Source organism: Muntiacus reevesi, chromosome X (genome assembly GCF_963930625.1).
Source record: "Muntiacus reevesi chromosome X, mMunRee1.1, whole genome shotgun sequence".
Lineage (NCBI taxonomy): Eukaryota > Metazoa > Chordata > Mammalia > Artiodactyla > Cervidae > Muntiacus > Muntiacus reevesi.
Window position 1 is genome coordinate 116320538 of NC_089271.1, and position 21041 is coordinate 116341578.

Consider the following 21041-nt stretch of genomic DNA (forward strand, 5'->3'; position numbering starts at 1 on the left):
GCTAGTATAAATTAGTAATGATCTTTTTTTTTCTAAAAGGTAGAATTCCACCAATGTCTTGTAAGCCCAAATTAATTTTGAATTTCTTGTGGTTTGGTCAGAGATATTCATTAATTTTCTTTAATTATTAGAATGAGGTATATTTATTATCTTTTTAAAAATTTAGTCATGAAATAGGGGATAAGAGCAAATGAAGAGTCTGTTTCCACAAAGGGTCCTAAGAGCCCATTTATAAAACTATATAAGCAATGTGTCCCAGAAGGTCCCAGAACTTGCATGAGTTTCAAGTCTGTGCGCTATTCTTCCTTCTGGCCATACCTTGCTGACACAGCCTTAAAGGCCTAAGGCAAACATCAAATAAAAAAATATAAATCAAGAGATCAATCAATAAATAACCAAAACAAAACATTAAAACCAGCAACAAAAATCTACTAGCAGAGAGGAACAGAGTTAAGGGGACGCTTGGTAGATGAGAAGTCTGGGTTTGCTTTACTCTCTTTGCATGTATAAGCACACTGAACTGGTAGGAGCCGGTAAACTCCAGACTATACTTAAGTCTTTGCCAGTTCCTAGCAAGGTGTGTCAGCATCCCAAATTGCAGAGTCATCTATGTTCTTTGGTGTCAGAAATCTGACACTTATTTACTTACTACTCTCTGTTTTCTAAAGGCCCAGCTTTGAAACATATCCAACTGGAAGTATTATTGTCACTGCAAATGCTACTACTAGTCCCTACCTGGGAATACATTTGTGCATTAAGAAGAAAGTGAAGCTGCTGCATTAATTTGTCATATAACATAACACATTTGTATGGCAGTAAAGCTCTAACTCAGTAGTTATCAAGCATTTTCACCTTGCAAGAATGGGCTAAGTAGAGGTGAGAAGTATGATAAGTAGGGGTGAGTGGAGGATGAGGTACTAATAGAGAGGGGCAGGCAAGGGACAAGGTGAATAATGGTAAATGAGGTGGGGGTATAAAGGAACAGAGGGAGGGCCTGCCACCCTCCAGTGTGAGGTACACTGGTCTCATCTCCCCCTCTCCAAGAAAAAGCATGCTGATATTGATTGCCTAAAAACGAATTTCAGGCACAGGTTACTTAATCACACCATGCCTCCGTGTGCTGACCTAAAACGGGGGATGCTCTAGCCCAATGTGATTTGAGGAGAAACTAGGTTGAGGAGAGACAAAACGTGACCCATGAGATAATTCTATTAAGCCTCTGCCCCTCTTAGGCCACAAAGGATCAACCAGCTTGGGCCCAAGTAGAACAAACTGGCAAGCAAAAGGAGAAACGGCACAGCATCCGATGATACTGACAGACCCTTAACTGCAGTTTAATGGTGAAGCCAGAAGCCATAGAGAATCACATTACTACTAATTCATCAAGTGTAGAAATATATACACATTTAATTTGAAAATTACAATTACACTAAAGAATAAGGAAATGCACTTCTGAGGGCAAAGGATTTTTGTTTGTTTGTTTTTACCAATACTACCTGTTGGCTGAGTTTTTTAAGGTAAGAGATAACACTGTAACTAAGTCCACAATCTAAATTATCTGATATCAGATTTGGAGCTCCCATCATCCTTAGTGCTTTCTTTAATGGCTATAAGGAAACAAAATACACAACAGTAAGAATAGAATAAATCTTAAAATACTCAAAGTTCAGTTATAAGGGGCAAAGGGACATGATTCATTTCTTAGAAGTCAAGGTGCTGCACATAAAACCAAACATGGAACATTAAAAAGTGGCAATGAAAATAGCAGAGAAGTAAGGAGCAGAAAGTAAAAAAATCAGAAGAGAGTGGGATAAGAAGAGCAAGTAACAGCAAATTCAAACAGGCAAATTGCTTTCAGTCTTAATTTCCAAGTCATAAAATCATTTCACATTACATTTAATTGTGTGCCCCATTCCTGCCATGGTAAATACTAACACACCCCAATTTCTCCTCCCAGTGACACAAATGGTACCACTTGAGATTCTGCCTTTTCACCTCTAGAAACTTGGCTTAAAGTTGACCACATTCACCTCTTGAAATGATTTTGATAATCTTGATTTAGATTATACAACCAGTTCAAAATAATTATGAACATTTTTCTCAAATTGTAAAAATCCAAATGACACCAAGTCATTTTTTACTTTTTTGGGATTCCCCTCAATCAGTGCCTCTATTTCATGCTGTGCTTAGGACACATTTACCAAGCAATAAGTAGATATAATGTCGTCAGGTTTTGTGTTTTTTTTCCAGAGGAAAACCCCATACTTCGAATTTCTAGAGTTAAAAAGGGAGGTTAATATAATACATGAATCCAGTTATATTTTTCTTAAATTCCAAAATTATAATATCATAAATTTATTTTTTATAAGAGAAATATAGATGTGTTTTATAATGATAACCATGGCAGTTAAAGGAAATAAAATAAGCAGTTCTCTTTTGTGCCGCCATGACATCTCCAAGCTCTTAGGCATAATTTGAAAAGACAATGGCGACTCAAATTTATAAATTAAAGAAAGTCTTATTTCAGGGGTGAAGTTTTTGATTCATTGACATTTTTTTTGTGACAGGAATCATCATGGATAGAGTTAATACATATATATATATGTACAGAAATACATACTAATAAGTAGTATGGAGGCAGAGTTTTTAAGTAGCTGTCAAAAGCCTGTCGCCACTTCAGATTTGGCTTAAGCTTGTGAACTTTAAACAAGTCATCTGCAAGAGAAAATCCAAGAAAATATCACATTATTCCAGTCCTAAATTCCAAGATCTAAATCAAGCAACACACATCTATTATACCATTCCCTAGAAATTTTTATTTTCAATTAGAAAGTTTCAATTACATTAGATGAATATCTCATTCAAGTTTATTTGATTTGGGGGGGGTACTGTGTACCAAAATTATATATAGTAGTTCTCTAGAAAATGGAATAAATTCTCAGGTTACATATCTATCTTTCATCTGTGAAGCCACATAGCATAATATTAAAACACTGACTCTGATCTATGTGAAACATTTCTCTGACCTCTTGTTGTTTAGTTGCTAAGTCGTGTCTGATTCTTTTGCAACCCCATGGACTGTAGCCCTCCATGCTCCTCTGTTCAGGGGTTTCCCAGGCAAAAATACTGGAGTGGGTTGCCATGCCCTCCTCCAGGGGATCTTTCCAACCGAGGGATCAAACCTGCGTCTCATGCACTGGCAGGAAAATTCTTTATCACTGAGCCACCAGGGAAGCCCTTCTGGCCTCTCATGTATTGGGTAATTCTAGTGTAGTCATTTTCACCTAAGGATGAATCCATGGTCACTGGCTGACGGAATATTTATTTATTTTTTAAAAAAAGAGAATGTTAAAACAACAACAACAAAACAAACTCATAGACACAGAGAACAGATTGGTGGTTGCCTGAGGTGAGGGGTGGAGGGGTTGAAATGCTTGAAGGGGTTTAAATACAGACTTGCAGTTATAACAGAAACGTCATGGGGATGTAATGTACAGCATGATTATAGTTAACTACACTGTATTGCATATTTGAACGTTACTAAGAGAGTAAATCTTAAGTTTTTCATCACAAGAAAAAAATTGGAACTATGTACAGTGACAGATATTAACTAGATTTATTGTGATGATCATTTTGCAATATATACAAATATCACATCATTATGTTACACATCTGAAGCTAATAGAATATGTCAATTATACCTCAATAAATATGGTTCTTGAATATCATGTGTATTATTAATACAACTAAAGATACTCTTTTAAATAAGCAGATATTCCCTATATTTTCACACTCAAATTTAGTTATTTAAATAATTTAAATGCATTATGTACACTACATGAAGAATTTCCAAAATGTCTCATTATTTCCTTCCAAGGGTAAGAAATTTTTAATATAATAATTCAAAGTTGATATCCCCAGGCATCAACAAACATGAACCTGCTACACTTTTTATAAATAGCAAAGATATTATAAATTCATTCTCCATATTGTTTCTTCAGGTTTAATTGGCTTTTATCCAAAAAAACAAATGCTTTACTTCTAGGAACAAAACCATCTCTATGCTGTATGCATTTCTCTACAAGTAGGGTTATTCTTTGAAATTATGAATTACTCTGGTTAAGAAAGGCAACTACATATTTTCTTCCTTTTACTGCTATAATAAATTATTCACTCCTGCTGAAGCTAATTTAAATGAATTTACAAAGCCATAAAACGTAGGTCTTTTCATCTTTTGGTACAGGGTAGAAAGAACAAAGGGAAAAAGATCTGAAGAGATTTCTGGCTCATTGCAGCATGCAGGTCCTTAAAGACCATTCACATCTTGACAGAAAGGATAGATAGACCGTGGAAATATCCTGTTATAGTGTGTCTTTGTGTGAAGTCTGTAGGGAATTAGGCAGATTTTGGAAACTGACAAATTTAAATACCACCAGACTGAAGAGACATTTAGATATAAATAGATTAGATAATGAGAGTCAATAATAATCTTAATATTTCCAACAATGCCAATTGCAATGATTCTACCCAGGAGCTAATTTAGTCTAGTTATTTCTTGTTGGATTTATTTTTTAATGGGGGTGAGAGGAAGAAAATCCTTCACTGACTAGATTAAGGGTAGAGAGCAGTTAGGGTGACACTGCTTTTGTGACCCCATAGACTGTAGCCTACCAGGCTCCTCTGTCCATGGAATTTTCCAGGCAACAGTACTGGAGTGGGTTGCCATTTCCTTCTCCAAAGGATCTTCTTCCCAACCCAGGGATCAAACCCGGTTCTCCCACATTGCAGGCAGACTCTTTACCATCTGAGCCACCAGGGAAGCTTACACTGCTTTAGTCACTATCTTTGTTGCTCAGAAAATGATTTCCATGGTATTAGATTTCCATTCACATGGAGTCTGCAGAGTGGTAAAGATACCATGAACAATAAGCTCATCCACATTTAAAAGATGATGAGGTGAAAGTGTGGAATGAGAGTAAAACGACACTGTCAACACCTCAAAAACTACAGATACTTTCTCTTCCGGTTCCTTTCTCCCCATTTCCTGCTTCAAAAAGGTGGGGTTTGAGTCCAAGCTCAGACACATGCTATGTACTTAGCTCAGTGAACTCCAGTAAATCACTTAACCGTTTTGTGCCTCCATTTCATCCATAAAATGAGTTTAATGATCATCGCCTTACCCCATAGGATTGTTCTGAGGAACGAGATTATGGATGTGAAAACAATATACAAAATTTATAAATAGCATAAACTGCAAAGCACTGGATATATAGTGATAAATAAATATCAAATTATCCTTTTTCAATTATTCTCTTTTCCCTTTCCTGATAATAACTAGTCTTAAGACGGAGATGAACTTTATTCTTTACACAAGTTCCCAGTTCTTAATTTTTTCAAAATAAGTGATTGAATGTGGCATATTTAAGAAGAGGAAAAAAAGACAAGCTGCTAAAAATGCTTTAGTTAATGACCCTCAATAGTAAAAAAATTCCTAATTTCCCAGTTGAGAGAGAATCTTTCCATCTATGATAATCTGGTTACCACCTTACTGACATGATTCTTATGGTAGCTCATTGATCCAATTAAACCTCACCCAGGTAAATTTTAGTGCTTAAATAAACTTTTCTTAACTACTTTTGATGAAAATCTTTACTTAATAAACAGGAAACAGGGGTCACTTTTATGGACAGTTATTGTACTCTGCAGTACAATAAGGATGTTCCAGACATCAAAGTGTACATGACTTAAATTCACGACTTTTTACTAAACGCCCTGGTGATGGAATCCCAGTTGAGCTATTTCAAATCCTAAAAGAAAGTGCTGCACTCAATATGTCAGCAAATTTGGAAAACTCAGCAGTGGCCACAGGACTGGAAAAGGTCAGTTTTCATTCCAGTCCCAAAGAAAGGTAATCCCAAAGGATGCTCAAACTACTGCACAATTGGACTCATCTCACACGCTAGTAAAGTAATGCTCAAAATTCTCCAAGCCAGGCTTCAGCAATATGTGAACCGTGAACTTTCAGATGTTCAAGCTGGTTTTAGAAAAGGCAGAGGAACCAGAGATCAAATTGCCAACATCCGCTGGATCATCAAAAAAGCAAGAGAGTACCAGAAAAACATCTATTTCTGCTTTATTGACTATGCCAAAGCCTTTGACTGTGTGGATCACAATAAACTGTGGAAAATTCTGAAAGAGATGGGAATACCAGACCATCTGACCTGTCTCTTGAGAAACTTGTACGCAGGTCAGGAAGCAATAGTTAGAACTGGACATGGAACAACAGACTGGTTCCAAAGATGAAAAGGAGTACATCAAGGCTATATATTGTCACCCTGCTTATTTAACTTATATGCAGAATACATCATGAGAAATGTTGGGCTGGATGAAGCACAAGCTGGAATCAAGATTGCTGGGAGAAATATCAATAACCTCAGATATGCAGATGACACCACCCTTATGGCAGAAAGTGAAGAGGAACTAAAAAGCCTCTTGATAAAAGTGAAAGAGGAGAGTGAAAAAGTTGGCTTAAAGCTCACCATTCAGAACACTAAGATCATGGCATCCGGTCCCATCACTTCATGGCAAATAGATGGGGAAACAGTGGAAACAATGGCTGACTTTATTTTGAGGGGCTCCAAAATCACTGCAGATGGTGACTGCAGCCATGAAATTAAAAGACGCTTACTCCTTGGAAGGAAAGTTATGACTAACCTAGATAGCATATTAAAAAGCAGAGACATTACTTTGCCAACAAAGGTCCATCTAGTCAAGGCTATGGTTTTTCCAGTGGTCATGTATGGATGTGAAAGCTGGACTATAAAGAAAGCTGAGCACCAAAGAATTGATGCTTTTGAACTGTGGTGTTGGAGAAGACTCTTGAGAGTCCCTTGGACTGCAAGAAGATCCAACCAGTCCATCTTAAAGGAGATCAGTCCTGGGTGTTCATTGGAAGGACTGATGTTGAAGCTGAAACTCCAAAACTTTGGCCACCTCATGCAAAGAGCTGACTCACTGGAAAAGACCCTGATGCTGGGAAACATTGAGGGCAGGAGGAGAAGGGGATGACATAGGATGAGATGGTTGGAAGGCATCACCGACTTGATGGACATGAGTTTGAGTAAACTCTGGGAGTTTTTGATGGACAGGGAGGCCTGGCATGCTGCAGTTCATGAGGTCGCAAAGAGTCGGACATGACTGAGTGACTGAACTGAACTGCCTACTAAAACTACAAAACTGTCCCATATTTTTTTTTTTCAAAACTGTCCCATATTTTTATATTATATTATATCTTTATATCCTTATACATAATTAGAATATATAATTATATTATATGGAATATCAGGGCCTTCAAGATATACTAAGATAACATAGATATTACTAATGACAACAGTATTATTAATCAGACAATAATGACTGATAGCTTTTATTGAACACTTACTTTTTCCCAGGTGAGTTTGATGCAATTTAACTGTATTAAGGGCTTCCCTGGTGGCTCAGACAATAAAGAATATGCCTGCAATGTGGGACACATGAGTTTGATCCTTGGGTAAGGAAAGTCCCCTGCAGAAGGGAATGGATACCCACTCCAGTATTCTTGCTTGGAGAATTCCATGGACAGAGGAGCCTTGGTGGGCTGTAGTCCATGGGATTGCAGAGTCAGACATGACTGAGTGACTAACACAATTCATTTAACCCCAATGAAATCCTTTTCAGGTAGGTACTATTATTATCCCCACTTTACAGATGAAATAGTTGAGGCACAGAGAAGTTAAGTTTCTTATCCAGGGTCACGAAGCTAACAAACAGAGAGCCAAAATTCATTATCAAGGCAGCTATACCCTACAGTTCAGACCCCAAATCTCTATGGAAACCACAAAACCCAGAAAGTGAAGTAATGGCAGAAGTATGGGTGGAAACTATTGCAGAACCTCAACATGAAACTCAAGTTAGGGATTCAAGGGCACAAGGACCTCACCCTCAAAGGGTGTAAAAAACCCTATGCTCCTTGGAAGACACAGGTTATAGAAAAGCCTAGAAATGGATATTTGAAGCCAAAGGGAAGAATACGAACTGAGTCAAGGATGAGGTGAACCTCAAATGGATGTGTGGGATCAGGGAAAGGGAAGAAATCAAAGATGCCTCTGGGGTTTCTGGTTTGGAATGTTTGCAAAGGGATAATGATGGTCTAGGCAGAGTTGGATAGAGCCCTCTCCCAAATGATCAGATAGACAATTTGCAAATTTTTTCCCATTTCATAGGTTTCCTTTTGCTCTCTACTGTATCCTTTGATCTAAGTTTGATGTAGTCCCATGTATTTATTTTCACTTCTGTTGTCTGCGCTTTTGGTGTTGTCTTTTTTTTTTTTTTTATCATTTCTTACAATTGCATATGAATCCACAATTATCTCAAAATAAAAAGTGTACTTAAGAAACAGAAAAATAATACTCTTAACAGTTTAAGTGAAGATTAGCTAGTTTGATCCTTCATTTTATAGCTGTGAAAACCGGAGGTCATAAAGGTATATTTAATAAAACAGGGTAAATAAACCCACGAAATACTTTTTATTGGTAGTATTGTTAATCTCAAAGACATAATCTATATTTTATATAAGTGACAATCATCTCTTAGAGGATATTTTCAGAGTAGACAAAGAAATAAAGTAAATAGGCTAGCCAAAACAATCATTTATGATGACCCAGTCTTAATTTTCTTCATTTGCAACATTTAAAAGAACTGCTTTATCAAGACATTTGATACATAGACTGTTTATAGCACTAAAAAATCTTATGCTTTTAATGACTATATTAAAACTTGGTAAAGGTTTGATTCTTTTTGCAAAAATTAAGAAATCTCAGCAATTAAAAATATTCATAACTTTATGAGGAGAAGGATACCATGCAGTACTACATTACTCTAAACAGACATGGCTCCTTAAATGAGAAAAAAAAATCCCCATACACATTTTCAGTGATGTCTGAGTAACAGCTTCTGGAGTTGTTCCTTTTAGAATTTTGCCATGGAAACCACAGCTTCTACAACTGCAGTTATTGCAGAAGTCACTCTTGTATCTATTTCCTTAACTTGCTACCTTGCTTAAAACAGATGCCTCAAGAGTATTTCCTATTCTTTTGTAGAGGAACTAACTGCAATCCAGTAACACCATGGAAGCCCTATTTTCTGAAAAAACCATCAGATTCTTGAAGTGTTAACCACAATCAATTTTGGGGGTGCCCAAACTAGTTTACCAAAAGCCAAGTGCACTTAAAACCAGAGAGAAGTGGGAATTCCCTGGCCGTCTAGTGGTTAGGACTCTGTACTTCCAATGCAGGGGCCACAAGTTTGATCTTGCATGCCTTGTGGCATAGCCAAAAACAAAATAAATGTAAATAAGTGAAACAATAAGAAAACAAGGAAGTGTGTACACACACATATTAAAAAGAAGAAGAGGGGTGACAACATTGGAGCTTGCAAACCAAAGAGCAGCATAAGAATCATACTCCCACTCCCCGGAGAAGGGAATGGAAACCCACTCCAGTATTCTTGCCTGGAGAATCTCAAGGACAGAAGAACCTGGCAGGCTACAGACCATGGGGTCACAAAGAGTCAGACAGGACTGAGTGACTAATATTTCCACTTTCCCAGATGAAGAGTCTCTTCTGTCTGATGCAAAAACAACAAAAGGAAAACGAACACAACAGAAAGCAGGATGCCAATTCTATCTTTCTGAATCAGTTTTTTGACTTTTATATATCTTGACACTCATTACTCTTTGGATACATTTTAAATGCTTAGTTCATCGTCAACTTTTCTTTTTTGCTGTATTTTAAAGATGACTAAGGGCTTCCCTGGTGGCTCAGTGGTAAAGAATCTGTCTGCAATGCAGGAGACCTGGCTTCAATCCCTGGGCAGGGAAGATCCCCTGGAGAAGGGAATGGCAACCCACTCCAGTATTCTTGCCTGGGAAATTCCATGGACAGAGGAGCCTGGCGGGTTATAGTCCATAGGGTCACAAAGAGTCAGACCCAACTTAGCAACTAAACTACCACCACACTGAAAAGATGACTGAATGGCACAGACTTGACTTACCTAAAAGAGGGAGTAAAACTGGGTAGTTGTACGGCATCACAAAGAGGTTTACACAAGTTAAAGTCGTACTGGCTTTTAAATAACCAAATGGATATCCAAGTTCATTGTATTTTCCACTGCTAGTAACAAATACCTGAGAAGATCACGAAGTAATGTACAGTTATGACAATAAGGATTTTATGTCAAATCAAACTCACAGCAATATGCTATACCAGCATCTCTGGCACAATTGTAATTTAAAAATGGGAATACTGCTTTCTCTATATTTATGTCAAAAAATAGAATGTTCAGACTGCAATTCTTTTATAAATTGTGTTAGGAAATGAAATAATCATTCAGAGACCACAGGCGGCATCAACAATACCCAAATATTTACTTGGTTAGCACAATGGAAAATTAGGCTGAAATACCACTAAGTGATACCAGCCATTAAAACAAATTGACTTCTCAAAAGAACAAGTGGTGACCAGAGTGGAGACTTAGGAAAATGGAACATGGCCCCATGCCTAAAGCATGCAATTACAAAAACAAAGCCCATTTAAAGGATTATGCTAACACTCCTTATGTGAACTACTATTAAGTCTTGCTCTACTTCCCTTTGATGCAACAATTTCCCTACCCATTTATTCATTTTTCATCTAATAAATATTTATTGAGGAGTCTACTACAAGCCAGGCACTGGTGCTAATTATTTTGAGACAATTATATTGAGCAAGGAGATGCTTTGGTTCAATCTGGAAGGCATTTTCTATTGTAAATAATCCTGGTGGAACAAACATTCAATAAAAATGAGAACATTAATCTTTATTCCATATGACTAGCATCTTTTTCCTTATTTCTGATTTGACATATATGATATTGTCAGGTCCCATTCACCTGATATGCTATTCTGGAGTCCTCTAGCTATCATGATTTCTCTGTGTTCCACATTCACTCTTTGGCCAAATCAGGACATTAGTATGTAATTTTATGGACCTAGACCTTTACCTTTTCTAACATCCTTCATCAGGATATTTAAGACAGAAGTCAAACCCTGATGGTGAACAGAACCCACTTACTTTGCTAATTCTTGTTCAACCAGCAACATCACCTACCAGTTCACTGAATTCTTTCTATACTTAGCTGTAGCTCAAAATAAATCTTTCCTATGTAATGGATGCCTCCACAAAACAATAGATTGTGTTAAAACATGACTCATCTACTAGATTTCATCTCTTAATTTGAATCTTAATAGAAACAGACAATTGTAATAAAACATGTTGGACCCGGGCTTCCCTGGTAGCTCAGCTGGTAAAGAATCTGCCTGCAATACAGGAGAACTGGGTTCGATCCCTGGATTGGAAAGATCCCCTGGAGAAGGGAAAGGCTACCCACTCCAGTATTGTGGCCTGGAGAATTCCATGGACTGTACAGTCCATGGGGTCGCAAAGAGTTGGACATGACTGAATGACTTTCACCACATGTTGGATTTCCTCCTATTTCCTAAGTGTGTATAATAGAAAGGGGGAAATCATCGTAAAGGATAAAAAAGTTACAGCCAGCAAGGATCAAACCTATAACTCCTCTGAAAGGAGAAGCACTGTTTTTTGTTCCTTGCTCACTCTCTTTCTGTCTTTATTTCCTCCCTTCCCATCCTCATACCTTCCTTCCCATAAGCCCAATGAGTTTTCCCAAATTCTTTATCACCTGCAGATTCACAGAATTTGGGGGTTCAAAGGGATCATTAGAGATCATCTAGTCTAGAGAAAGCGTCTGGTCCAAAAACCACATAGTTGGTGGGAAAGCTAGGGTTAGAATCCAGTTTCCATTATGACTTTCCAAAATTTCCTGGATCCTGGTTCATCTTATTCTTTTTCATTCCCACTAATTCATCGCATTAAACTACTCTAAATGAAAGTAACATAAGATGCAAGAGAAAGACATACGGCATACTTAAGGGGTGCTGCAAGGATCAAGGACAGGATTTCTTAAGTTCCTTTGGAGAAGATTTACAAGGAAGATGCTATATAGAATAAAGGGTTTATTTGGGGGGAAAACTGTAATTTGTAATTTTATATGCTTTTATTCCAAAATGTTTTTCAATTCATAAATTCAAGCTTTTGCCTTGATTTTAACTTAGTATGCTCGCATCCCTATCCCTACATTTCTAGCACATTTTGGTGTGTTTTATTGAAATATAAACATACATTCAAAAATGCATGAATTATAAGTATACAGTTCAACGAATGTTTAAAAAATGAACGTATATGTGTCATCAAACCCCAGATCAAGAAATAGAACCTGACCAGAAAACCCTTTGTGTCTTTTTCTGGTCACCATTCTGTGCCCCCAAGAGAAATCACTCTCCTGACTTTTAACAAAATAAAAGGCAATCTTACATCTTTTTGAACTATATAAAGTTGAATCATATGATATGTGATCTTTTATGTCTGGCTTCTTTTGCTCAGTATTATGAGATCACTCTGTTTCTTGCACTTTTACATCCTTGCTTTACACCTGTTCCTTTTTTTTCTACCCAGTTTTAGCAACTTTGTAGAATTCAAGTATTTCAAAGACAACTAGTAGCAATGATTTCACATTTTAGGTTGAAACAGATGGTCTGAAAGTGTTCCTTGAGTAAGTAAAACGTAACAATTACTGATTGCTGTAGTTTAGAAATAGAACAAACATTCTTACAGTGTAAGACTTCCTTATTATATTCAAATAAAATAGCTTTGATTACCACATATGGATTTTCACAAATTAAAATCCAAAGGTGAGTCTATTAACAAATAAGCAAGCCCTCCTGGCTGAACTATACCTCTTGGAAGAGTCAATGTAGTAAATCTGCCTATGCATCTCCTTCATCCAAGGAAAATCCATATCACACACACCAACGTGGTTTGTACTACAAGAAGAGCTTGATTACATAATACTAATACATAAAGTAATTTCAGGTTTATGTTTTTGTTTTGTTTTGTTTGTCAAAAATGTCTTACTGGGAATTCCCTGGCAGTCCAGTGGTTAGGGCTCTACACTTTCACTGCAGAGGGCGTGAGCTTGATCCCTGGTTGGGGAACTAAGATCCTGCAAGTCGTGTGGTTTGACCAAAACAAAACAAAACAAAACCTCTGTCCAATCTGTCAAGTTCACAATAAGGACTGAGAACATTGCTTCAGCTGCAGAAGCCATAGCTGAATAGAATTACATCCTTTAGGCTAGGAATTCTTAACCTGGGGTCCCTGGATAGGCTTCAGGGGAGTCCTCCAAATCCTCAAATATATAGGCTTCATCAGGTTCCTTAAATGGCAATGTATGGTAGGCTAGTGATTCATATCAGCCTGAAGTTATTAGCTTAGCCATGCTGCTTACTTGATAGCATTTGTCAGAAACATTATTAATAGACTCAGCCCAACTATTCCCAGATTAACCTTTGAAAGTTCTTTCAACAATTCCCAGATCTCCGAGTGGTTCCAGACATTTGGCTAACAACAAAGGGGAAGTACCTGCCAGCAAGTATGGGGAGATTTTCGTTCAAGGATGTACTGAGTTAAGGGTGACGGTTCAAGTTCATATTTGTCAAAGGGAAGTTTGTCTATTACCATTGGCTCACAATCTATACAGGAGAACCTCACAACAGGATGAGATGTTCGTGGAGGCTAAAAAACAAGAGGGGAAAATACAATCTGTTATCAAGACAGTTGACATATCTGACAACTCTGAAACTCTTTTCTTAAGTCCTTGTTGGTCATCCGTTTTTTTTAAAAAAATTTAATTGAAGGATAATTGCTTTACAGAATTTTGTGGTTTTCTGTCATACGTCAACAAGAATCAGTCATAGTTACATGCAACTCTTTTATGTTTTGTTAAACCATCGCTGAGATACAGATGGCTGCTTTGAGAAAGATGGCTCTTGAGCTCTAAGTGTCATCAATGGCAGAGGGGACTCAGATTCTTTCGTTCTACCATCTACTTGGCATTGGAAAGAAGAAAGGTAAATTTTAACACTCATAACTACAGTTTTAGGGAAGTAAAAAATAAAACTGCCTTGAATATTAAGAACCCTGAAATTCAGACCCACTTTGTGACATTCAAGGACAATCTTCCCTTCACTACTTTGTATTGTAAGGTTTCAAATAAGTCAGAAACTGATAGGGAAGAGGAAATCCATGAAGCTTTCTACTGAGGTAATGACAGAGCTGGAGCCACTAACAAGCAAGATGAACAATTATAAAGGAATGGAAAAGGCAAGATAGAGACTGAAAATGAGCCGGTCACAACTCCAGGGCCTGGTTGAAATTTTCTTTGCAGCTGAATTCTTATAGCATTTCTCACACCCAAACACTTACTGAACAGCTAGAGATGGGGATGCTTTTGGCTGTGCTGAAAGGCCCATGTACCTGGGGTACCAGAGCAGATTGATGGAGCAGTCATTTTATTAATGGGTTTAGCTTGTGGGGATGGAGAGCACCAGTGAGAGAAATGGTGGCAGCAAGGGCAAATGGAGAGAGAAAGACATAGGACAAGTCACAGGGTCAAGAGTGAAACATGACTTGGTGTATTCTTGCTGAGAGATCTGTAAGGCTGATGTGAATATGATAAAACATCTCCTTTTCTTTATAAAAGGGAAAAACATGCTAATTTGCCTTTATGATTTACAAACCTACAAGAGGTTTTGGGGACTGAGAAAAATAGCCTTCCAATGTGCTTAAAGCTGGAGGATGGGACTGCCCCTGGTGATCGAGTGGTTGGGTCTCTGCACTTCCAATGTGGAGGCCATGGGTTCAGTCCCTAGTTGGGGAATTAGGATCCCACACGCCCTGTCATGTAGCCAAAATTTTAAAAAAAGAAAGAAAGAAAGAAAAACCTGGAGGAATGGTAACACTATGTGAGTTACCTGGAATTTCTTCAATTCCATTTTTTTCCCCTGATTTTAATTTTAATCAAACTTGTGAAATATTTCTGATTTATTAGATTGAAATCTATAAAAAGACATGAGTGAAACCCCATCACCAGCAATAATGATGCAGATTCGTAACTAAAACATTCACTCTGGGGTTTGAAGAAGCTGACAGTAACTGGGCTCTGAGGTTTAACAAGCATGCCACCTCAGCGTCCTGAGGGACAGACAAGGAGATGGAGCCTCACCCACTGCAGGGACTGAATATGGTTCTTTAGTCATATATTCTGGCCTTCCATGGGCACCTCTGAAAAAAATGCAGGAGCCTCGAAATAGCAATCATGAGAAAAATGCAATTCATGTCAGAAATGTCTAAAATTTATACAGACTATAGATTGGCTGAATCTGGAAGGTAGTGGAAAAGCAGTGACCTTTTTGTGTCTCTGTCCCCGCCCCACCCCTAGCAAGGATTGTTGTTGCCGTTTAGTCACTAAGTCATGTACATCTCTTTGTGACTCCATGAACTGTAGTCTGCCAGGCTTCCCTGTCCATGGGATTTTCCAGACAAGAATTCTGCAGTGGGTTGCCATTTCCTTCTCCAGGGCATCTTCTGAACCAAGAGACTGAACCCACATTTCCTGCATTGGCAGGTGGATTCTTTGCCACTGAGACACCTGGATGCCCCAAGGATTGCTCTGGCCTTTTCATATTGGCTGGGAGGAGGGAGGAGGATGAAAGGGAGAATAGGTTTCATATGGAGCAACTACAGTATCCAACCCTGTTCCACCAAATATAGTGAACAAAAAGATAAATCTTTGCTTAGAGATCATTTTAAAAATATTGCTTAATTACTCATCATTGAAAGACTCTTGAGAGTCCTTTGGACTGCAAAGAGATCCAACCAGTCCATCCTAAAGGAGATCAGTCCTGAATATTGGAAGGACTGAAGCTGAAGCTGAAACTCCAATACTTCGGCCACCCGATGCAAAGAACTGACTCATTGGAAAAGACCCTGATGCTGGGAAAGATTGAAGGCAGGAGGAGAAGGGGACGACAGAGGATGAGATGGTTGGATGGCATCACCGACTCAATGGACATGAGTTTGAGTAAGCTCTGGGAGTTGGTGATGGACAGAGAAGCCTGGCGTGCTGCAGTCCATGGGGTCGCAAAGAGTCGGACATGACTGAGCGACTGAACTGAACTGAACTGAAAAGTACACTGCCAAGGAACTCAAGTCCACTGGTTATAAAAATACTGAAAAGTAGGCCCACAAAGTCCCACTACATGTCCAATGACTCCCTCAGATAATAAATGAATCTCTGCTTTGAAAACGTTTCTAGAACCTATACACAGTGTAAACCAAGTTCTAATTTCCTGAGGAGGTACATGAAAATCAATGCCTGCCCTTTTTATACATTGTGTTTACCATAGAAATCCAGTCAGCGGCTCTGAAATAAAAACTTAGCCACAGATTGCAACAGCATCAAAAATAACGGTATTTTAAAATCTAAAGAGGGTAGATTAAGTGGTAAAGGCAACTGAAAGAAAGAATGCCCTAACAGAAAGGAAGTCCTCTCTTGCTTTTAGGTACAAGCTAGACTTTCCAGTAAGTGATAGAAGGCGCAGCTTAAAAGTTTCCAAGCTATTTTAAACAGTTCTCTGTAATCAGCTAACTGAAAATCCAGAATGATGTTTACCTTTTTGTTTTATGACACTTACTAGTGAAGGTAAATTCTGATCTGGCCAAAAAGATTCTGGAATTGGCCAATGTCCAACAGGAACACCAGTCTTAGAATTAGGCCGCACATAAATGAGCTTATGACAACTATGCCATGGCTGAGCAGCAAATGAATTGCTTGGCCTGGATGAATCCATAAGTCCATCTGAAAGTTAAACAAAAGACAAACTAAGGCATGAATTTCTTTGTATAGCCACTGATCTCCTTGTACAGATTTTTCAGTTGAAAGCAAAGTACAAAACAAGACCAAAACAGTGATTCATGAAAGATGGAAGAAAAAAAGTGACTCCACTAGACTTTCTAAATGTTCTCTCTAGCTACTCTTTTCTATTTTTGTTTTTATTATTATTATTTTTATTGGAGTACAGTTGCTTTACAATTGCAACTCTTTTTATCATCTAATCCAACCCCTCTAATCCGACATCCCATACCCTTTACCCTTAACTATAACCAAAATAGGTAGTTATATGGAAAACTGTCATAAAGTTAGTTTTAAATTTTCTGAGATTTGACACAAATTAAACACACTAAACCACAAGTTATTTTTTCAAATTAGGCATATGAAAATTGTTCATTCTCTGGTATAGTTTCACATTTTTGGAGTCTGACAAAATAAGTCATAAACTCCATTTAGATTTTTTTTTCAACTAGATTAAAAAAGTATTCTTTACTAAACAGTTAGACCCAATGACCACAAAGGCAAATTCACTAAAAGGTAGAAGGAATGATGACAACACAATCAATGTATGTATATAGCTGGGGAGGGAACACAAAGTGAATGCATCAAGTTTATATGGACTACTTCATTATAGCTTCCTTCTTCACCCATATTAAAATCCCATGGAAACTGGGCATCATATAATGCTGAATAATATACCCTGAGTGTATTTTAATTATTTGAACTAGTATATTTCATTTACCCCCTGAAAACAGGGCAACGCAGAGTTACATAACCTTTAATGTTATGATTCACTAATCTAAATTATAATTGTAAAAAATATGTGATAATGATTTTTGAGTCTCATGTTTTTCTTAAATTACATATCATTTGATTTACTTATTTAAGCATTACTTTAAACAAGTAATTACTTTAGAGAAGGGGATTTACTGAGGTCCATGGAGCTATAGAGAATACATATAATGGCTTCAGGGAACCAAAAGACCCCCCTCTGAAGTTGAGTTAGTTCACAGTTCTGGGGATGTAGATTTTTCTGAGGAGAAAATTCTTAGCTTTCATCAGAATCTCAAAGGTTAAGAACTCTGGACAAGGGAAATGGAGCTAGAAAGAATGTTTGAGGTATTTATATGGCACGATCTAATTGGTTTTCAATAAGAAAGTTCCCAGTTCATGGGAAGGTAATGAATACAAAATCATGGACTTGAATGGTCTATCATTACCAATACAACATGTCCTTCCTTTACAATTAATTACTTTGAAATATGCTGTGAGGCCTCAGTCTTCTACAGCAGGTGTTTCTTAAGGTATTTAGCATTTATTATGTTATTTCTGAATGGACTTTAAAGTCATCTTTTGTGTTTCCCAAAAATCCTGTTAAAATTCTTTAGATCAAAGTACATGAAATATCTATATTTATATTTATTTGAGAAGTGATACCTTCACACTATCCATTCTTCCCAGTCAAGCACATGGTACATCTCCATTTAATATAGACTTTTTTGTTTCTCTTGGTAGAGTTCTATAAATTTATCCATAGAAGTCCTCAGCCATCTCTACATATGTTTTTAAAACTTATATTTTAATTGAAGGATAATTGCTTTACAATGCTATATTTGTTTCTACTGTACAACAATGTGAATCGGCTATAAGTATACACATATTCCCTTCCTCTAGAACCTCTGTCCCACCCCCCCACCCCGTCCCACCCCTCCACCCCGTCCCACCCCTCTAGGTCATCACAGAGCACTGAGCTGAGCTCCCTCTGCTATATAGCAGGTTCCCCTTAGCTATGTATTTTATACACGGTAGTGTATATATGTCAATGCTACTCTCTCACTTCCTCCCACCCTCCCCTTCCCACCCTGTGTCCATAAGTCCATTATGTCTACAGTAGGTGTTTTTTAATTGGAGTCCAAGAACCCCTGAAATGAAATACAAAACTATGTGTGCATGTGTTGTCCATGTACATTTTTCTGGAGAGAGGGGTCTCTATTTTTCCACTAGCTTCTTACAGGGTTTTAGAAACTAAAAAGCAAAAAATTCAGGGACCATAGGATCCACTGCCTCAGCAAGAAATGTGTCTTTCTGCCCCTTTGCACTTACCCTTTTGCCTCTCCAGGCAGCTACCACTAATTATAGCCACAGCAATTAAAATGTATGAATCAGATCAGACAAGCACTGTGGTGATGATGGAGTCTAGGTACACATGGGTATGTATGCTGTGCATGAACTGACAGGAATGAAGACAAGTGATGGCCTAGAACAGAGCTCTGAGGGAGCCATGCAATGGGGTATGATTCCCTTTCCCAATACAAAAGTAGCTCTGCTTTCATATTTTGAGATGTTGAAGTTTCTGTAAAATCTCACTTGAAGACAAAAAGTTCTGCAGTTAATAAATGGCCAAGAGGGACTTCCCTGGCGGTTCAGTGGTTAAGACTCTGCCCTTCCACTGCAGGGGTCCACGTTCCATCCCTGGTCAAGGAACTAAGATCCCACAAGCCATGTGGTGTCCTCCCCGACTTCCCCTCACTCCCAAAAGAAGAACAGTGGCCAGGAAAATACTGGGGTAGGATCTTATAGGATACTAGCAGGTCCTGGCTAAACATTCATTATCTCTTCCTGATGTGTGGTAACAAATATAGATTTCATCAAGACAGTTTGACACATTGGCGCTCACAAGACCAAAACCATGTGGCTGGTTAAGTGGCACTCCATCGTGAATCTCCAGCTATTTCATGACTAGAGAAGTGAATAATTCAGCATCATCCTAACACTAGGACCAGAAATATGAAATGGGCAGGGAAAGGGAAGAATGTTCTGAGGAAGAATTGACATTGAATTAAAGCTAGAAAGGTAGCCACAGGCAACAGATGAATGGCAGTTGTTTGGATGGATGTTTGTAACCACTTGAATGTGGGTGGCTAATGAAGACAGTATCTCTTGTGATTAGTTCAATGTTTTCTCAGTCTCAGACTGCTCTCCTATGTAACACTTTAAGGTTAAAAAAAAAAGGTGATCTACTGTACCTTCTCCAATAGGAAGTGGATCTGGTCCTGTTTTTTCAAAGTTAATAACTACACCACTCTGAACTTTTTGAACTAAAGACTCTAAACATTGATTCAACATTCTTTGTGTTCTAACACAGTAGGAGCGACCTAAACCAGAAGGAAAAACAAATAGTACAAGTTTGATCAAATAAAATACTACTTAACAATACAAGCATTTGAAATCCTAAGATATAACTCAAAATAATCAAAACTACAAGCCACCAGGGAAGCTCACACTGGGAGCAAACCTCACACTAATGATGAGCTTAAGCAGCAGAGTTAAAAGATACAGAAGGGAAAAAAGTAAAGCTAGGATACGGCATTTACGGAAAGTGGTACTCTGCTGCCCTGAATTCTTTCCTTTAGAAATAGTAAATATCTGCCAATACCTCCTGTGACTTCACACATCTGTGTGATGGCAGATTCATCAGTTGGTACACTCCCTATCTGCTCTGGTTCAGTAGAAGCCAATCCAGGCAAACGCAACACGAGGGCAAACAACCTTTGATCCCAACGAAAAGGTTCTTTAGTTAGTTCACTTCCGGGCAGAGGAGAATTCAAAGGCAGATGAAGCTGATAAGGCAAAATTGGAAAAGTTTCATCATAACAACTCATACAAAAATGAAGACAATTCAAGAGTTAAAGGGTTCACTTTTCTCTGATGTTGTCAATAAAATGAGGCAATCTTTCAAGGAGTCCCAAGATGGAACGTTTGATTAAATTTATTCTTAACTGGGAATGTATGCCTCCCACGTGCAGAAATAGCTGCATGTTCTCTGCCATTTAAACGAAATTTTAAAAAATGAAATCTCACCTCTTCTTGAACACCAGAAGTACTTGTTAACTTGTTTCCATCTGTGATGGTAATTAAAATAGATGGTTCTAAAAAAAATGGATTTCGTCCCTAAAATATATTTAAAAAGTATTAGAGTCATGTAAAGTAATAAAATTGTATTTCAATTTTTACATTTATCTTGCCTGTGATCTCTCAAGTGTGTGATAAAATTTGCCTGGATAAATAAGAAGGAAAAGATTAGGGACTGAAGTGGGTGGGTATCAAAATAACAATCTCTGCAGAGGTAACATTCAGAATAAACTGAGGAATTCTTA

At 37.8% G+C, this 21041-nt stretch overlaps 1 protein-coding gene across 4 annotated transcripts in view; it reads right to left on the bottom strand.

Moving 5' to 3' along the window:
- The window catches only part of INTS6L (integrator complex subunit 6 like), a 56862-nt gene that overhangs the window by 9803 nt on the left and 26018 nt on the right, over positions 1-21041 (bottom strand). For 2 of the 4 annotated variants that reach the window (XM_065915902.1, XM_065915906.1), the window contains exons 4-11: positions 20746-20835; positions 20321-20504; positions 19911-20039; positions 16688-16851; positions 13575-13727; positions 10090-10222; positions 2621-2715; positions 1497-1607 (exon numbers count right to left, since the gene is read on the bottom strand). In XM_065915902.1, the coding sequence (XP_065771974.1) occupies positions 1497-1607; positions 2621-2715; positions 10090-10222; positions 13575-13727; positions 16688-16851; positions 19911-20039; positions 20321-20504; positions 20746-20835 (1059 nt within the window). The remainder of the gene's footprint in view (positions 1-1496; positions 1608-2620; positions 2716-10089; positions 10223-13574; positions 13728-16687; positions 16852-19910; positions 20040-20320; positions 20505-20745; positions 20836-21041) is intronic. The other 2 variants (XM_065915905.1, XM_065915903.1) reach the window with 1 other exon arrangement.